Consider the following 18,524-nt stretch of genomic DNA (forward strand, 5'->3'; position numbering starts at 1 on the left):
CTGGGTGAAGAGAGGGCAGCAGCGCAGGAGTGTGCGCTTCTGCTCTTGAAACCTGCGGCTGGTGTCAAAGCCCTGGGGCTCATTCCATCCAGAAAACGGGTCTCTTTGGTCCGGTGCCCCCTTTTTTTGTTACACAGGAGTGGTCAGGGCTGAGCAGCATCAACTCGCACGTCCCGCTGCCCCGCTCCTTCTCCAGCTCCCCGGAGCCGGGCGGACTCGGCGCGGCCCACACGGGAAACCCGACAGCGCGACGCCTCCGGCCCGCCGGGGAACAGGGCTCCGCCACGGCCTGCCCCTACCGAGGCGGCGGCAATGGCGGGTAACGGCCCGAGGAGAGGCCGCGGCGGGCAGGAGGGCCCGGCCCCGCACCGGGAGGAGTGTCCCCGGCGGGCCGGGCCGGGCCGGGCCTCGCCCTCCTCCCCCGGCGGCGGGCTGACAGCGCCCGGACTGACAGCGCGGGGCCGGGGCGTGTTCGGCGCGGCGCACCCAGCCCCGGGGCGCGGCGCGGCGCGGTGCTGCCCTCCGGCCAGGCGGGAGCGGCTGCCGAAAGCGGCTGTCAGGGAGCGGGCGGCGTGTGTGGGGCGGGCAGCCATGCGGCGCTGGAGGCTCCTTCCCGCGGTGGTGCTTCTCGCCGCCCTGATCCCTGTCAGAGGTGAGGAGGGGGCGGGCGGCGGGGAGCGTCCCTGCGGCGGAGCGTCGCTGCCCCGCCGAGCTTGGGGAGGGACAATTCCCCTGCCCTCCGTCCCCGGGGCGGGGGGCTCAGCGCTGCCGCTCGGCACGGAGGCGGAAAGGGGGGGTCGGGGGAGCGGCCCCGAGGGCGAGAGGAGCCCGGGAGGGAACCGGGCGGGTGCCCCGGCCCCGGCCGCCCGCGTCTGCCCGGGGCAGCGAAGCGGCGCTCTCTCTCTCCAGCCCTTTGTTTTTGTTTTTTGGTTTTTTTTTAATTATTTATTTGGCGTTTTGGTTGTTTTTCCATTTAACTGACTGGAAAAATATTGCTGAGCTTTCTGCCCGCCTCCCGCGCTGGAAACCCTGTCTCGTTTTGAATCTCTCGGGTGAATACGTGCTACCCGCCCCGGTAGGGCCCTCGGGTACAGGGCGGGGGAATCCCTGGAAGAGGCTCGGAGGGGTTTCGGGGCGGTGGGGAGCTCTGCTGGAGCTCGGCTTCCATTTTAGGAAAGAAAGCGGAGTTACGGCAATTCCAGGGCAACAGATAGTTGCTCACCAGAAAGTCTGGTCACACAATAGCCTTTAAAAGAAAAGAAAAAAAAAAAAAAAATCACTATGGCAAAACTGCAGGCTAAAACGCACCGGTGTATTTTCTGAGAAGCTTCTCACGGCTTCAGTGTGTGCCAGGGACGATTTTCTCGAACCTTGATCAAAACAGTGTGTATGGAAGAGCATGTTGGTATGTGGTATAAGGAAACAGTTTGGGCGGGGGAGAAAAGTAGCCAAGTTCGCAATATCAAGCTTTTTTTCAGGAGGAAGACTCCTAAACTAGAATATGCAGTGCAAACTGTCATTTCCCATTTATATGACTTATTTCTAAGATTTTTTTTTTTTTTTTTACCGTTAATAAGCATACCTGATGCTAAGCCTAGGTATTTTCTTTCAGGTGCTTTGTAAAAGTAACACCTCAAAACATAAATATCTATCTTTTCACTGTAAGAGAGAAGGAAAAATGCAGTAATACCCTCTCCTAGCTTTGACTGGAAGCTGTAGATACTGTGTGCAGGATGCCAGATGAGCAGAGTTTGGCATTAAGCCTGGTTTAATTCAATTCTTCTGCTGTGGCCTTATTGTGGTCTTAACTGCTAGGTTAGCAAAGCTGAGCTCTTCGAAAAATAGTACAATTTACAGTAACTGCTTTTAAAACTGACAGATGTTTCAGGCTGATAACACTGAGATATCGTCTTACTACTTATGTGGAAAACTTGCTCCTCTACCTCTGCAAGCATTCCTCACGGTCATGGACAGCAAGATCTAATAGTCTTTCTAAACTTTGTGCCAAAAAGTGTGGAAATGAAGAGAGTCTGTCCAGTTTCTGCATCACTAGAGGGAAGGTGCACAAAAACTGCCTTCAAAGGTTTTGTTTCAAATTCTGAGGAAAATGATGCTACTTTTTTAACAGATTGCTCTTAAAAAGCTGGTTAATTTGTCTGGGTACTGGTTAATGCCAATAATGTGAACCAATTAGAAAGGTTATAGTTAGTTTGGACACGTTTTCCTTAAACAAAATGTATAAGAATTTGAGAACTGTTGAGAATGTCAGCCTGGGGAGGGTGGGGCCCCCCAGGGGAATGTCAGATTTGTGGTGGTGCAATCTTAAATTAAAATAAAGGCAAAGCCTGAAATACATACTTTTGAAAATTAAAATTTCACTGTTAGTAAGCACCCTGTAGTCTGAAATTGCAGAACTGCTATAGAGAGTTAAGGACCTTACCTCACAAGCAATTTGGCTGTTGTGTGACAGTTTGGAGGTGGCTGGTTTCTCTGGCACTGCTTGCTTTCACAGTTCAAGCAGGTGAGTCTGTGCCTTGGGACTAAGAACTTCTTATGGGATCATGTATTTTAGACATGTGAAAGCTGTTAGTGTTAAAACAGTATTCAACATATCATGAGGATTTGAATGTATTATTAAGCAAGGGTGAACTTTGTTATTTGAGCTTGCTTAGAAAAAGAGTTTGCAGTTTTAACCTCAAAACTGGTATTCAAGTGTTGTCTCATTTGCCAAGTATGAGGTCTGCATGTCAGGCAAAGCTGTAATTTAGATATCATTGGGGCTGGATCCAGAGGAAGGTTGCATGTGAAATTTTATATTATCAGTTTCTTTAGGCAGTATAACAGCTTTCCTCTGCCGAGGAGTGGGATCTTTCCATTTCTGTCCTCCCGTGTTTGATCTGGTGCCCATCAGGGCCTGTGCTGAGATGATTCAGCTTGATAAGTCAGCAAGTGACTAATCTGGTGCATTGAGTTTGCTCTGATGGGTGTCAGAGCCAGCAAGAGGGAGTGGCAGGGCTGAGCATCGGAGAGTGCAAGTGAGATGGGGCAGGGGAGGAGGGGGCAGGAGCTTCTTGCTTTGCCTGGTTGGGAGGTGTGAGACCAGCTCAACCATCTTGCAGCTGCAAAGGCACCAGGTTAGCCCAGCATCTAATTTTAGGCATCTGCTTTTCGGGGGAAAAAAAAAAAAAGAAGAAAAAGAAAAAAGAGTATTAGGCAGGAGATCTTCTATATAATTTATATTAAGAGAGCGGCAGGAGAATTAAAAACAATAATACATGATGAGCAGCAGAAAACTGCTGCATGCAGACACAAGGCTCAAGAGTTTCCTTTATCTACTGTAGAAAGATCAAGGCATGAAAAACTCTGCTTGCTGAGGATCCTGAGTTTGGACTCTGGAATGTATGCTTTAAGTATCCTTTATAAGAACTGAGTAGAACTTGTTCTTTGAAACACAGTTGCCATAGGAAACAGTTGTGGTAGTAAATACCAGCAAGTGAGCAAAATGCACACTGGAAGCTGGGATATCTATGTTGTAAGATCAGTAGCCTAAAGTGATTTACAAGTGGGGAACCCTAATTCGTAAGATCGCTGTAATTACAGGGCTGTGAGCAAAGGGAAGGAAACACTTGATTTCTTGTAGAGGCAAGTCAGTGTTGAGAAAAATGACTAGTTGGGTGGAAGGTGGTGAAATGACCCTGTCTATCATTTAGTAGATGGAGCTTTCAGCTGGGGCAGAGTCGTGGCACAGGAACTCATGGAGACTGATCTCTGCTTGGTGGGCTCTTGAGTTGTTTGACTTTTAAATCTGATTTTAAAAAGCTAACAAACAAAACCCATAAAACCCCACACAACTTTCAGTTGAGCAATTCATTTTAGTAGCAGTGCATTTATGACAGCATGACCTTGAAAAGTGTAGCACGTTTCTCCATCAGTTTCTTCTAATTTGAAATGGGTAAGAGGGGTTTTTATGTGTTGGTTATTTATATAAAATGGCCACTGCACTGCTACATCAAAGTGACATCACTGCAACAATTCTTAAGCTTTCCGTAGTTACAGTGATTTAACTTGGCGAGAGTTAAGCATGACTCAGCCTACTGCCATCCAGCCAAGACCAATTTCAATATTTTCCTGATGTTACTCTGGTGCATGTGATAGGGTCACCTGCGCTTGAGAAAGGACTCTGCTTTAACTCTTGCTGTCTTGAACCTCTCACTGCAAACAACTTGTATTTCATCAGGTGATGGCTGTGTTACTGAAATGCAGCAATAATAGCAATATTCATCAGTTAAAATCACCTTGCCAGGGGCAAGCTTCTTTCTTTTAGCCAAACCGCTTTTCCACGCTCTGGCACGGGAACTTACTCTTTGGAGTCTAGTGAAAATGTTTTGAGACAATACTGTGAGCAGAACAGTCTCAACTCGGGGAATTTTTACTTAAATTAGCTTATTATCAGTTAACACAAACTTCTAATCATAGATTTGGGGATTGAGAGAAAGAAAGCAATCAATCAAACCCCTAATGTCCTCCTACTTTCTTACTTTCGGTTTAATCCAAACACCCCTACCCGCCCCATCTTGGCTTCCCTGGTGTTTGCTGCTGGTTCTGCCCAGCCCATCCCCTACTCCTTTGATGAGGTGATGGGAAGAGCAGGAAGGTCAAATGCCTAATGGTTTCTTACTGCTGCTGCTGCTTCTTGCTGATTTTCGTCTGCCTTTTTTTTTTTTTCCGCTTCTCAGTATTCCTGCCCCACTGAGGTCACTTATAGTCCCTCAGGCGTGGCTCTGCCCTGCTGTGGGTGGCCCACAGCTGCAGTCCCTCAGGAGTGTCCCTGCCCTGATGTGGATGGCTCACAACTGCTCAGGGACATACACTCTTGGCATGGAACCTCTCCCTCCCAGAGCACATCTCCAGCCACATGTCCCCTCTGCAGTCTCTCCCTCTGCAAGTCTCTCAGACCATCTCATGATGCGTCTCCTGCCCTTGCTGGCTGATGCTCTTTCTTACATGTGTGTTCAAGCAGAGACGCTCTGTGCTTCTCTGACCAGTTGAAGTTTTGGTGTCAGTGCCAACCGGACATGACTGTAAGTGGCATGGAGAAGTAAAATAAGATTATTTATCGTAAGTAACAGCACATACTTAATTTCATCGCCACTTTTCCAAAGGCTGCCATTACCTAATTCCTGGTCCTCAGGTGATAAGGACTCCTTCCTTAGGTATTCCAGTTGCTGTAGGAAGATAGACGTGAACTTGTGTCTCGATTCTAGTGTCCCCAGGGCTGGCTGCTACTTTGTCACCCAGCTGAACTTGGGGTATATAGTTTTTTGCAGGGCTGCTATGACAGGTTCCTACCTTTCTGTTACCTAGCTCCTTCTCAGCTTCACAGAGGTGAGATTCCCTTTTCCTTGAGTGCACTTTCAAATAAGCCACTGTACCATTCCACCTTTTGGATGCCTGGGGATTGGAGAGAATACAATACACCTGATTTGCTCCACAATATTCCCCTCATTCTTGGACAGCTGTAGTTTTGAAATGGCTGCTGCCATCTGAACCTAACCAAGGCTGCATTCCATCATGCCAACAAATACATTTGTTTGTTCCGTCTGTAGGCACTGCCTACATTTTCATTCCAAGCAGAAAGGTTTCTAGCAACCCATTACTACCTTTGCCACGGTGAGAACACAGCACCTGCCAATGTTGCTGAAGAGAAGAAAGCTGATCTGTTATACTTGCCAGGCTTCTCCAAACTTCCCTTTCTCCCATCGCACGTACTGGTTCATCATTCACACTTTCCATGTGTGTTGTATTATTCCACAGATCTCTCCTTGCCTAGTTCCTTGCTCTATGGCTTCCTGAGACAAGTCTAAGCTGCATTCTCTGCCCTGGTACATGAACAACGGTTTTGTGGACCCACCTGGCTAAAAATAGATTTCCTTTGTGCTTACGCCCTAAACCTATGCTGGCAAGTTGAGCTAACTGGTCAGCCTGGTTATTGTGTTTCTCAAATTCAGATGGGTTGTCAGAACAGTATGCGGTCTGGAGGCTGGGGCAGGAGAAGGCAGTGATTGAACCCAGCTCTGACTCTGCCTTGTGCTCACAGCTCCTCAGCTGTCAATGCTGCATCTCTGAAGGGCCTTCTGTTTGACTTGGTCATACCCTCTCCTTTTCTGTTCAGGAGCATCTGTAAGTGCCAGCATCTAGGACAGGTGCACGCAGAATTCCCATTCTTTCCATGCATTTTTCCCCAAGATTTACCATACTGCCGAAATCTTGGTATTATCTCTGGCCTTGCTGTTAATCCTACGGCATGCTCCCTCCAGCATGGTACATAGTAGGTCATTCCTTGGTCAACAGGGGCCCCACTAGGTTATCAGTCCCTGCTACCCACACCCTGCAAATTATTCCCAGTACAGAGAAACAGTGTTCCAGCTTGTGTATCTTGCCCTTTGCCTGTCTGTATTTATCAGATGCTGCAGGAGGTCTCTGTGCCATCTTGCAAAAGTACATAGTGGCAGCAACTTGGGACCAATACTGCAAAAGCTAGTGTTTGTAAAGTTGGTCGGTATCATAAAAAGTAGTTTTAGTTTACTTTTTTATTAAAAAAAAAGTCTTGCTTTCTCCATATGCTTGAAAATTTTAATCTGAGAAAGATCTCCCTTCTTGCTGCAGGAAAGCACATTTTTCACCTGTTGAAAATAAAAATGACTGTGGTGATACTTGTCATAAGCTCATTTTAAACTGGTTTAGTCTTTACATTTGATGTGACTGGGGAACCCAGGAGATTTTCTACAAAGAATTCCAAAAGTCATAAGGCAAATTCCTGTGACAGTCCAGAACTTAGTTCTTAGCAGTGTAAGGCCTGTTTACAATCGTTTTTCTAAATATAGAACAGTTCATTTAAAATACATAATTAACACATCAAATGCAGGAATAACTCTAACATGTTTTGGGAAAAAGGTCATTTTAAAAGAAAACATTTACATTTTAAGTCAAGTCTAATCACACAACATCATTGGCTGTATAACAAATGCAGTTGGCTTCCTTTCTACAAATTTCGGTCACCTGTGAAGAGTCCACCTGCTAAAAAACATCTAAGAAAAGGCATCGTTACCTCTACTTGTAAAAGGAAAACCTATCGACGGAGGTGACTCTTAGTTAACTGCAAATGTTACTTTTGCTCTACTTCCCTCATAGCTTGAGTCCTGTAAAAGCCTCATTGGATCTCTTGTTTCTTTGAAATTTTTCACCAGAAAAGGTATTTATTTCTTGGTGTGTGGAAAGTATCTGCAAAGCTCATTTCACTTTGAGCCAAAGAGCTTTTATCTAAGTAAAATCAAACTTTGTTTTCAGGATAGCAGTTGTTCTTTCATCAGGTGAATGTTATGACTCGGCATACAAGTTAATCTTTCCATGAAGTAAAAAGACTTTTTGATTAAACACCCATTGATTTCATCGGTAAAAATCTACTCAGCTTTTAATTATAGAACAATCTTTGTATGCTTTTTTCTTAACCATGGAAAATATTGCTTGCATCTTTTCTGCTGGTGAAAAAGACCAGTATTTTGAAGTAAAAATAAGGTGAAAATATTGTTAACATGGTATTTCCAGGACAGCAAATTCTGCAAGTCTGGTTATACTTCGCAATACCGGTACTATTATTGTTTTTATTATTGCCACAAACATACCACACTCTGAACCTTTTCTTTCTGGAAAAAAATTAGTTATGATATTTAGCCTTGTATTTTTCCACCACTTGTTTCTTCCCTGTGATTTGGAAGAAATATTAAACCTATGTGAAGACAGAAGGGGCTGGTGGTGATAGTTGTAGTAGCGTGATGTAGTGAATTAAAAATAAGTGAGGCAAATGTGTTGGATAGGAGACAGTTTTTATTAGAGCTGATGCTATTGTTGGACAAAACAGACAGCTCTGGAGGCACACGAATCCTTGTTAAATTTAGAAACAAGAAGTTTCAGGATAAGGTTTGGAGGAAGGGCTTGAGGAAGCCTATGTGGAAAGCTTTTGGATAAGCCTATCTTTTTTTCTATATTTTTGTCTTTATCTTTCAATCTTCTGCTTCTTCCCTCACCTCCAGCTATCCATGACTCTCTGTATTCTTCTTTGATGCCAGAAATCTCTGCCTGCCTCTGTATTTCTCAGTACATCTTGATGCCAGGCATCTTGCAATTGAATCCCAAATTCAGTAGTTACTTCACAAACTATTCCCTGCCCTCTCCCTCCCCAAATGTTGCAAATGGTTACACAGACATCACTTCTTTGGATCAGAGCTGTCCCTGCTTATCTTAGCCCTCCCCTTTTCATGAAAACTTGCCTTTTTCCTTTTTGCTATTTTGGCCTTCTCTAAAGGCCAGCTCTTTACTGTGCTCACTAAGCAGAGATGTGGACGTTTTCTCCCCAAAACTTCAGGCAAGAGCAGTGATTCTGAAGCTTGTGGCTGTAGTGAGCTGATGGCTTCTCTGCATTCAGACCTCTCTGCTCTCTCCTCTTCCTTTTCCCTGCCCATGGCTTCTTCTACTCCTTTCCCTTGGCTCTTTCCATTGCATCTTTGTCACTCTCTCCACTGCCAGTCCTATACCCAGGCACAGTTCCCTTCAGCTTCCAATTCTTACCTGTCCTGAGGACAATTTTTCCATCCACTCCTGCTGCTTTCTTGTGCTGTTCTACAAAATGGGTAAATTTATACTGCAGACTAAAATGTGGCATGTGTAATGGTTACCTGCAAGTGATAACGCTGGAATATAAAATCCGATTTACATTAGAAGGTGAGACAGAAACACAGTGGAGATGGTAAAACTATTTCTCAGAGTGTACATGGAGAATTCTTGCTAAAGGTTTTTGTGTAAATATAGCAGAATAGAAGTACTTTCACAAGATGCACTTGAACTAGAAATGCTCTAGGTTTCACTCTGAACGTGTTCCAGCTGTTTTACTGAGCACATGAACACATTGGAACAACTAAGAATGTAGCCTTGGTGGAAAAGGGAAGATTTATCTTGTTCTTCAAGTAACAATAATGAAGGATGGGAAGTTAAAAAAAAAAAATCTTTTTTTTTGGTGAGAAACAGAAAATAAACCCTCATCTGACAAAACGTATGCCACATTTCTGACTTGCTCTATATCTCTGTCTGCGACTTAGTTGGATTCTAACTACCCTATTAACTAATCTATTTAGTTTTTTATCTGACCGGTTTGGGCAGCTAGAACTAGTCACATTGATACTGCATGCAGTATCTGTGTGTGCATGGCTATACCTCAGAAATATCTTTTTAGGTAATAATTTCATGTACATGACACACAGTTGAAGTAGAAAAAATAAGCCTTCTCCTCCAGTGTTCCCTGTCGCCCAGGGAAGCAGGCTGCTGTCACATCACATCTTCTGTGGCTGAATCTCATCTGCATGTTTCTAAACCAATGCTGGTGTGGTGCACTGAAGCACAAGCTGTGAAATCCTGGCTTACTGAATTGTCACTTAATGCAACTTTGTCTCAATTAATCCCTTTAACAGTAAATACCTGCAGGAAGAAAAGTGTCACTGATGCTAATGGAACACATCAATGTTTGAAGTTTGAGCAGAACAATAAGTTTTGTTATAAAATGAGTTGACTAATGCCAGAACTGATTCAATCTCAGAGCAATGGATTAAAATATGAGTTGAATCATTGCAAATTGCTGTACTGGGTCTGGTTTCCTGGGTCTGGTTTCCTCTACCCCCACCTTCCCCACAGGAAACTCTCATTGTAAAACACAAAGTCTTCCTCTTCTTTCTTTTTGAAAAAGCTGTAGTAGCTATTGTTAAGTATGCAGATTGAAAAGACTGAAAAATCTTTCTAGCTGTTGCTGAACAAGCCACAATGAAAAAGACTCTAGAAAAGCAAAGGCAGTTTTACTTTTCAGTTACTCTTTCTGACTAGATTGCAGATTTTGTTTGACTTTTGCTATTAGTATACAAATTGTTTTGAACTGGTAAGATTTCTGGTGAGGAAGGTGAAAGAAACAGGCTGTGAAATGGAATTGTCAACTTAGAAGTACCAGCAGACTTAAAACAGTCCTGCCATCATTTTGGTGTACTGCTGTAAAAATAAGCATATTCTTGACTTAGCTCTGTGCACATTGCAAGTGTATACGTCAACTAAGTTTTATTTTTAAAGAAGGAATTTCTAAATGGAAAGCCAAGTTCCATTTACTTGTTCATCATAAGTTATAATTTAAATTCTTTTTCCTTGATCAGACTGAGGGTTATTTACTGCTCTAGCTGTTGAGTTTTTGGAACTTTTACTTCACTGGCTGCCAGATCACAAATCTTGGTTTCATAATACTTCTTTCTTCCTTGTGCTAAAATTTTACCATCTTTCATCTAGTGCAGACCTCCCTGACCTTTCTGCAGCTGACCCTTGCTGCTGCGTTTCCCTTTGCCTCTGAGCCCACTCTGGGAATGCTCTTCTTTCCATCCCTCCCTGCCCCAATCCAAGAAGCTGCCAGAAGATGCAGAGTGTTGTCAGCAGATAAGGATGCAGACAGAACAAAATGCTGGTGATTCTGTGGAGGGGAGCCTCCAGTTTATCATCTTACACACTCTATCTCTGTGTAAAGTATTTTACTGAATATTGAGATGAGCAGAAAAAGTGCACAACTCTTGAAGCCATGGTTCAAGAGATCAATTGCCCTAAAAACACTTCTCCCTTTCTCTGCACAAGGCCAGGCAGGGTACTGAACTGTAGAACTGCATATAGAGGTTTTCAGTGCAAAGAGAGTTTAGAATGTTATTATCTGAATAGGAATATAGATAAACTGCTGGCAATAAAATAGCATTAAGTTACTTGATGCCAGTTACAGTTACTGTCATGAGAACCAGTGAATTTATTAAATCATACAATACCAAAGAGTTTGCAACCTCCTTGGATAAAACAGGTTTCTTAAATTTGAAACTAATCTTTTAATTAACCGCCATTGTAGTCTTTCCACTGTAACTGTTAATCGTTGGTGCTGGCTGCAATTTCAGTTGTTGTCCCAGTGAGGCTTAATGTTCCTGAACCTGTTCATGAATGTGAGAACACTGAGTGTTCAAGGACTGTTGAATGTATTCCCCTTCTCAGCCCCACCATCTCCTCTGGTGTCCATCTTAGTGCAATCAGTGTGTATATTACTCCACAGTTTCCAAAGTGTGGTTTTGACAGCTTGTGATGTGCCCAGTGTTTTGAAGTACACGCTACAGAGCAAGATGTTGGTCAGCTGTGGAAGAGCTCTTGCCAAGAACTGCTGAAGCTATTGCTATTCCTACATGTCTGCTAGTGAGAGGCTAGGACCAAAATATAGAATTACAAGGGTAAATATTTATTCTTACGGATGTGGTGTAGCAGCCAAATTGAGGAACCTCGAATGCGGTTTTACACAGGGTTTTTATATCCTTCAACTGTTTATGTGCAACACTATTTGACTAGTCACTAACACCCACACCACTGATTACTAATCAGAGTAAATCTTTGCAAAGCAACTATATTTCTGCAGCATTCTTGCTGCTTGTCTGTTGATCCAGATATTCCTGGAGCCAGCCTTGCTATAGTTACTTATCTATGATGACAGCTGGTGCGGGGGGATTTCAAAGAGCATGTTAGAAGGGGTAGGATGTTGGCATTATCTTGGTTGTTCAGGAGTATCTATCTTTCATCCTTTGTGGACAGCTCTAAGCTTCCAAGAAACAAAGTCCTTATTTACAGGGCTGAGCTGTCCTTTGGTTTCTTTTACATAAGCATTAACAATACCAAAGTCTCCAGAATATTCCACTACCTGACTGCATTGCAACATATAATGTGAATAAATATATATTAACAAAGTTAATACACTTTCATACTATAAAGACAGATTGATATAGTGGTTAGGGAAGGGAGCTTTCATAACAAGAGTGAACGTGAGCTTTGTGGTAAAGATGAACCTGGTTATGGAAATTTAGACTATGTGAGCAGTAGCTGCAAGGCTTGTCAGCTTTGTGAGAGCTTAAAGTCTTATCTATAGAGCAGCTTAAACTTTGAAGCTGTGGACTGTGAGGAACATGTACTCAAAGGATTTTTGTTTCTTAGGCTTATATAAAATTAACTAGTGGCATCTCTTAAGCCAAGACAGAATTTCAAAAGCGGCTGAATGTAAAGTGGGTGCATACTGCCTGCTTGATCTTGGTGAGATTTGAGAACAGGGTTCCTTAAGACTGCTTCAGAGCTCCTGGTCCAGCTGTGGCACAGGTTTCTGAAGAGGGAATGATGGAGAGCAGAGGTGTCTTGGCCCATTGTGCCTGCTCCAGGAGCCTCTCCAGGGAAAGAGGGACCTTGCCAGCACCTGACATTTGAGAAGAGTGGCAGGGGGTGCTCCTTGCCTGCCCCAGGGGCAGAAGGATGGGGACAGCTTCTGTGAGTGCTGTGTTGAAGCAAGAGAAGGCAGTGGCAGCCATGGTCCCAGGTGTGGGGTGACACTGCACAACTGGGGACTGGTGTTGCTGACATCAAGCAACTTCATGCTTAATGCACAAAGTGACACCTCTCTGGTTTAGCGGTACTGCGAGGACGAGTACCAAGAACTCAAGAACGTTTACCTAGAAGGTTGAAAATTTCAGTGTTCCTAGCACTTGCAGGTACTAATGCCATATGCAGGCTTTAAATAATGTAAGGCTAGGCAATATTTAATCAAACATCTGTAGCCTTTGTCAAGGGTGTGCTGCACTTGGAATGCAGACAAGACTGTGCTTCTGTCTGCTGGTAGTATTTTGCCTTAGTCACTGAATTTACTGAAAAGGAAACTTACTATTTGCTTTCTAGAAAATATGTTATTAAAATACTAGCTAATTTTACTAATGCATTTATGCTTGGTAAGGCCAGCTACTTCGGTGAAATAGCAAAAAGTATAGTATATGGTATTTGTCATCTTGAAGCATGGTCAGGCCTTCCTGAAATTACAGGTAAGAAGAAATGAGCAAAAATTGCATAAATATCTCCAATATGTTTTTATTTATTGCCATTGGGATTCAGCACCTTTAATATATTTCTCAAACCCCTTTTCCTTTCTTTCTGCTTCCTATCCCAGTGTCCCCAAAACTTAATCTTGTCCTTTCCTGATGCAAGTGCCATGCTTCTCTCACCCAAATGTTCTTCTAACAGCCTATGTTAGTGTAGCTCGGGTTTCCACTTACAAACTTCATGAGACAGAGCAACGTATTTCAGGTCTCATCTGTAAAACGAATTGCAGAGAGACAGAGTGGTTTATTTCATTTGCAGCTATATGAGTTTTGTAGCACAAGTTGTTTAGTCCAGTGACTAGAACTGGCCCAAGCCACAGAACCACAGGGTGCTGAGGCTGGAGGACACCTCTGAAGACCTTCCAGTCCTACCCCCTGCTCCAGCAGAGTCAGCCACCACGACTGTGACCAGCCAGCTTTTGAATATGTGGGGGAGGTACTCTCTGCAAGAAACAGCTTCCCCTGAAGCATGGAAAATACTTTAGCTCTTTCCAAGCTGCTGGTAGTGACAGTGCTTTGGAAGCTCTTTTAAGCTTAAGGGGGAGATCTGGGATCTGTGTCTCTGCCATTTGATGTTTGATGTTCGTTTACCAGCGAAGGTGGTAACCAGAAGAGAATCCCCAAGAGTCCAAGCCATTGCTGTGGTCACATTGGTTATGGACGTGCAGAATTACGAACTGTAAGAAAACAACCACGCTGTGGTAGACACCTTGTCACTGGGCAGGTTGTGACAAAGATGCAAATATTTGCTTTTATCTTCACTGCTGGATTGAAGGGACTCACAGGAGTTCCTAGACTTTTTGAAACTATTGCATAATTCTCTTTTACCCCTTCTTGTTTCTGGAGAAGCAGCTCAGCATTTGGCAGGACTGTTGCAATCGTGTTAAATCTCTAGCTTTGTGGTTGAGTCAGTTTTTCTGTATGCTTTCTGCTGATTTAGAGCTATTCATTGTGTCTTCTTATTCCTACATCGAAGCCTCCACGGAAAACTCTGCTCATAGCTAATGTTTAGAGCCCCATTTTATTTTCTTACTTCCTACCACTCAAAGGGGCAACTAAAGTTACCCAGTGCAGGGGAAGCTTCTAGACAAGCAGAATTCTCCAAACTGTGCTTCAAAATATATTTTTTCTTCTCCAGTAAATGGCTTGTTTTGCCATGGTCTGTTAGAAATCCCTTGCATGACTACAGTTATTTACTTAAAATAGTTTTGAGTCAGAATGTGACCTTATAGGCTTTTTATTGTTTATTTAAGATATCAGATTTCCATTTTTGGGTGGAAGGAATACTTAGTAATTAAAATATTAAAATAAATCACAGATTAGGCCACATATATGCCTAGCTTTTTCTGTATTATATTTTCAAGACTGGTGCAAATAAAGTAACTTTTCAGGGAAGTAGCTTTTGGATCACGGTAATAAAAAATAAATATAATAGTTATTAGAGTAGTCTGGTGCATGTTTTTGAAGAAGAAATATATCTTTTTACTGGTTGCAGCGGAGGCGTAGCTGCCTTTATTCCCATCAGATACATGAGTGAAAGCTCCAGATGTGCAGAAAGCAGACACTCCCCACATGTAAAAAATTATCTTTGTTTTTTGGCTGATTTACAGTTGTTATTTGTGTTTGGGCCATATTTATTTTAGGTAGAAAGGGGCTTCATTCTTCTGAACAGAACTTTATGCAAAGCTTTTTGTTTTCTCTTGCTCTGCAGAGAAACTAAACTTGAAAAGCAGCATCAATAGGTGGATGCTTATAGGAGGAACGGGGTTTGAAACCAACTGTGTGGGATTTAATTTCATGAGACTCCAGGCAGGGCTAATTATAAACTGCTGCTTGGCAGTGGGAGTAAACATTCTACGTGCGTTGCCTGATGCAGAGGGATCTTGCCTGCAAACCTCTGCCCTGGCTGGGAGGAGGAGTTCAGTTTTAAGTACGTTCCTCCACCTGCAGCGAGTGGTTTTCATGTTCTGGGTTCTCCATTTAAAACTTTAGAAAAGCAGTTCTTACAGCAAGGTATAGAGAACCAACTCACCTTTCTCTCAGGTTTTATGATTAAATTGCTCCTCTTGGACATGTTGGAAAATAACTGTTTGAGTATGAGCTGAGCAGTAGAAATTTTTTATTGTGGGTAACTAATTCTGGTGGGGCAAAACCTGGATTGGAATCAAGTGTTGGTAGGCTTAAAAAAACAATTGTAATGGATGTGATGGCTTTGCTCTGTTATTTAAAGTGTTTCACAAACAAGTTTCAATGTGTTGGCCTTCCTGTATTTTCTGTAGCTTCTGTTATAGAATCATAGAATCATTTTGTTTGGAAGAGACCCTTAAGATCATCGAGTCCAACCATTACCTAACTCTAGCACTAAACCATGTCCCTAAGAGCCTCATCTACATGTCTTTTAAACCCTTCCAGAGATGGTGACTCCACCACTTCCCTGCGCAGCTTGTTCCAGTGCTTCACAACCCCTTCCGTGAAGAAATATTTCCTAATATCCAATCAGAACCTTCCCTGGCACAACTTGAGGCCACTTGTAGCTAAGCACTGAATATTACTGCTCCTTCTGTTTTCAGCAAGGGGGGCAAGTACAAGACATGGGAATATAAAATGCAATTTCCCTGCTAAGAGCTGGAGAATCTGCTTTTTGCCTGGTTGCCCAAGAGTTTATGTCTTTGTGGCTATCAACATCCTCAGCTCCTAAGAGGGCTGCCAAACCTCATGTAAACTCTACAGAGATGAAAGATCACCTTGAGATCAAGAGTTTTGCGGATTTCATGAAAATGAGTGGCTAGGCAGCCGGACAGACCCAAGTTGGGCAATCACCAACCATATGAAATTTAACAAGAGCAAGTGCTGGATTCTGCACCTGGGATAGTGTAATCCTGGTTATACACACAAACTGAGGGATGAGAGGCTGGAGAGCAGCCCCACAGAAAGAAGCCTGGGGATTTGGGTTGATGGCAAGTTGAACATGAGCCAACAGTGTGCCCCGGCAGCCAAGAGGGCCACCCGTGTCCTGGGGAGCATCCAGCACAGCGTTGCCAGCCGGGCAGGGAGGTGATTGTCCCGCTCTGCTCTGCACTGGTGCGGCCTCACCTGGAGCACTGTGTGCAGTTTTGAGCACCTCAATATAAGAACATCAGATGGTTGGACTCAATGGTCTTAAGGGTCATTTCCAACCTAAATGATTCTATGATTCTGTGAAACTTTTAGAGTGTGTCCAGGGGAGGGTGACCAAGATGGTGAAAGGCCTAGAAGGCAAGACTTATGAGGAGTGGCTGAAGTCACTTGATTTGTTTAGCGTGGAGAAGGCTGAGGGGTGACCTTATCTCAGTCTACGACTTTCTCGAGGGAGGCACTGGAGGGGGAGGTGCTGATCTCCTCTCTCTAGTGACCAGCAATAGGACACGAGGCAATGGCATGAATCTGCAACAGGGGAAGTTCAGGTTGGACATTAGCAAAAAGTTCTTCACTGAGAGGGGTGGTCAGTCACTGGGACAGGCTCCCCAGGGTAGTGGTCATGGGACCAAACCTGTCAGAGTCCAAGGAGTGTGTGAGCAATGCTGTTAGTCCTATGGTTTAGTTTTAGGTAGTCCTGGGAGGAGCAGGGAGTTGGAGTCGATGATCCTTGTGGGTCCCTTCCAACTCAAGATATGCTATGATTTTAAGTTAGTTGGGCACCGACAGAGTGGCAGATATTATCCAGCGGTGGGACAGGAACAAGTCAACCACCGTCACCTAGTCTGTAGGCCTACAACTGGAAAACCAGCTGCAGCATGCAGGCTCTGCGGCACCCTGTGGTGCACAGGGCACTGGGGAGGGAGGGGTGGAGGGAGGCAAGGAAGAGAGCGCCAGCATCTTTAGAAGAACAAAATTCAAGCAGTCTGTTTCTCAAGTCAGAAATTTATGTTTGTGGTGATTCATCACAAGTCTCCTTTCTTGGTGTGTCACCATACACGTGACTAATGGAGGAACTTTCCAAAGCTCGTGTTTGCCTCTGCAGTGGAATGTAAATGTGACTAATCTAATACTGTAGCAGTAAGTCTCTGAGGGTGGCGATGGGTCTTTGCAGAGGGCTCCTATTTGAGTAATTACTTGGCTCTCTTGGATATCCTCTAGCTCATCAGCTTTTCAAAAGCTTCTGTTTGCTCTTTTGTTTTACCTGCTGTTTTTCCCCCATCTGACACAAACTATGCAGGTTACTTGGGACAGCCTGCTGAAGATCTCTCTCTTGAGATCCTGGTATCTGAGCTACAGACATGGAAGGACAATAATATAGACACTCCTGAAATATTCTTGAATCTGCTTGTACCCATGGGAGCTAGAAATACCTGCTATATTTGACTTTATACACAATGTAATATCTGCTTTATTTGCAATTATCTTTGTTTAGACTAAGAAAATGCTCATAAGCTCAGTTACTCTCGATGTTCCTTAAACCTATAGAGAGTGCAGCATATTCTTGCTAACTTTTTCTTCTTGGATCCTGCTAGAACCTTTATTTTAGTTCTGTAGATCCATCTTTGTTGTCTGATTGTTTCTTCACTGGCAGCAGCTGAATCCCTGCTTCCAAGCCACTACTTTCAGGCTAAGTAATTGAACTTCTAGTTTAGCTGGACCCTAACCCACACTAAAACCAAGTGAGTATGGTTGTAAAAGCAAGTGCTTTAAAGATATATGAAGCTTTGTCATGAACAATGGAGAAACAACCAGTCTTTGCTGGGAAAGGACACTGCCAGCACTTCAGAGTGCATATTATCGTAATGAGTTTCATAAGCTAGATTTTGACATTTTCTGCTATCATTATTGAGATAAGGTAATGTGTTCGAAGAGCCTGACATCTTGCTGCCTGCTTGGAATCCGGAATTGTTGTTGCAGAATACTGAATAATTCCAGTCAATATAGAATGATCTTTTTCTTTTATTAACTCTCAAATTGGTTTATTGCTCTCTCAAGGCGTGTCTTATGTGAGATTGGCAGTCAGCAGTCTCATCCTGAACGATTCCTCCATGATGATCATGTGTGAAAACAATCCCTTAAAATAGCAATGTCACTGAATACACACTCTTTTACGCTGGTTTCCTCCTCTTGAGTTTCATGGTGGCACGGGGAGACTCTTCAAATAGCCTTTTTTCTGCTCCAGGTAAAATTTCAGCTGCACCAAAGCACCACATTGAGTATACGTGCTTGCTTTTCCCTCTCCCACTCCTTCTAAAAAGAAATAGTTCTCTTGAAATACACCCGCCAATGTAACATTCCTTGACCTAGTGATATATCTTTAACCTCAAGACAGATGGCGTTAACAGATGGTGGTGGTCCATCTTCTGGTTGCTTCTCTGGTAGGGTGTTTTGAGGAGCATGCATCTTTAACAGGTCCTTTTGACTGTCTTCTTACAGTTAGACTAGCAAATATCTGAGAAGGTCCTGTCTTTGGCATTCCTCCTTGGAGGACTGTAGCCTGAGAGAGGCATGTACTTGACAAAACAAACAAAACCTGAGTTCCAATTTTTG

At 43.6% G+C, this 18,524-nt stretch overlaps 1 protein-coding gene across 2 annotated transcripts in view; it reads left to right on the forward strand.

Moving 5' to 3' along the window:
• Window positions 1-281: 281 nt before the first annotated feature.
• CD99 (CD99 molecule (Xg blood group)) overlaps window positions 282-18,524 on the forward strand; it is a 29,632-nt gene continuing 11,389 nt past the window's right edge. For both annotated transcript variants that reach the window (XM_065626846.1, XM_065626847.1), the window contains exon 1: window positions 282-652. In XM_065626846.1, coding sequence (XP_065482918.1) covers window positions 313-652 — 340 coding nt within the window. In that variant the 5' untranslated portion in view covers window positions 282-312. The remainder of the gene's footprint in view (window positions 653-18,524) is intronic.

Source organism: Caloenas nicobarica, chromosome 1 (genome assembly GCF_036013445.1).
Source record: "Caloenas nicobarica isolate bCalNic1 chromosome 1, bCalNic1.hap1, whole genome shotgun sequence".
Classification (NCBI taxonomy): domain Eukaryota; kingdom Metazoa; phylum Chordata; class Aves; order Columbiformes; family Columbidae; genus Caloenas; species Caloenas nicobarica.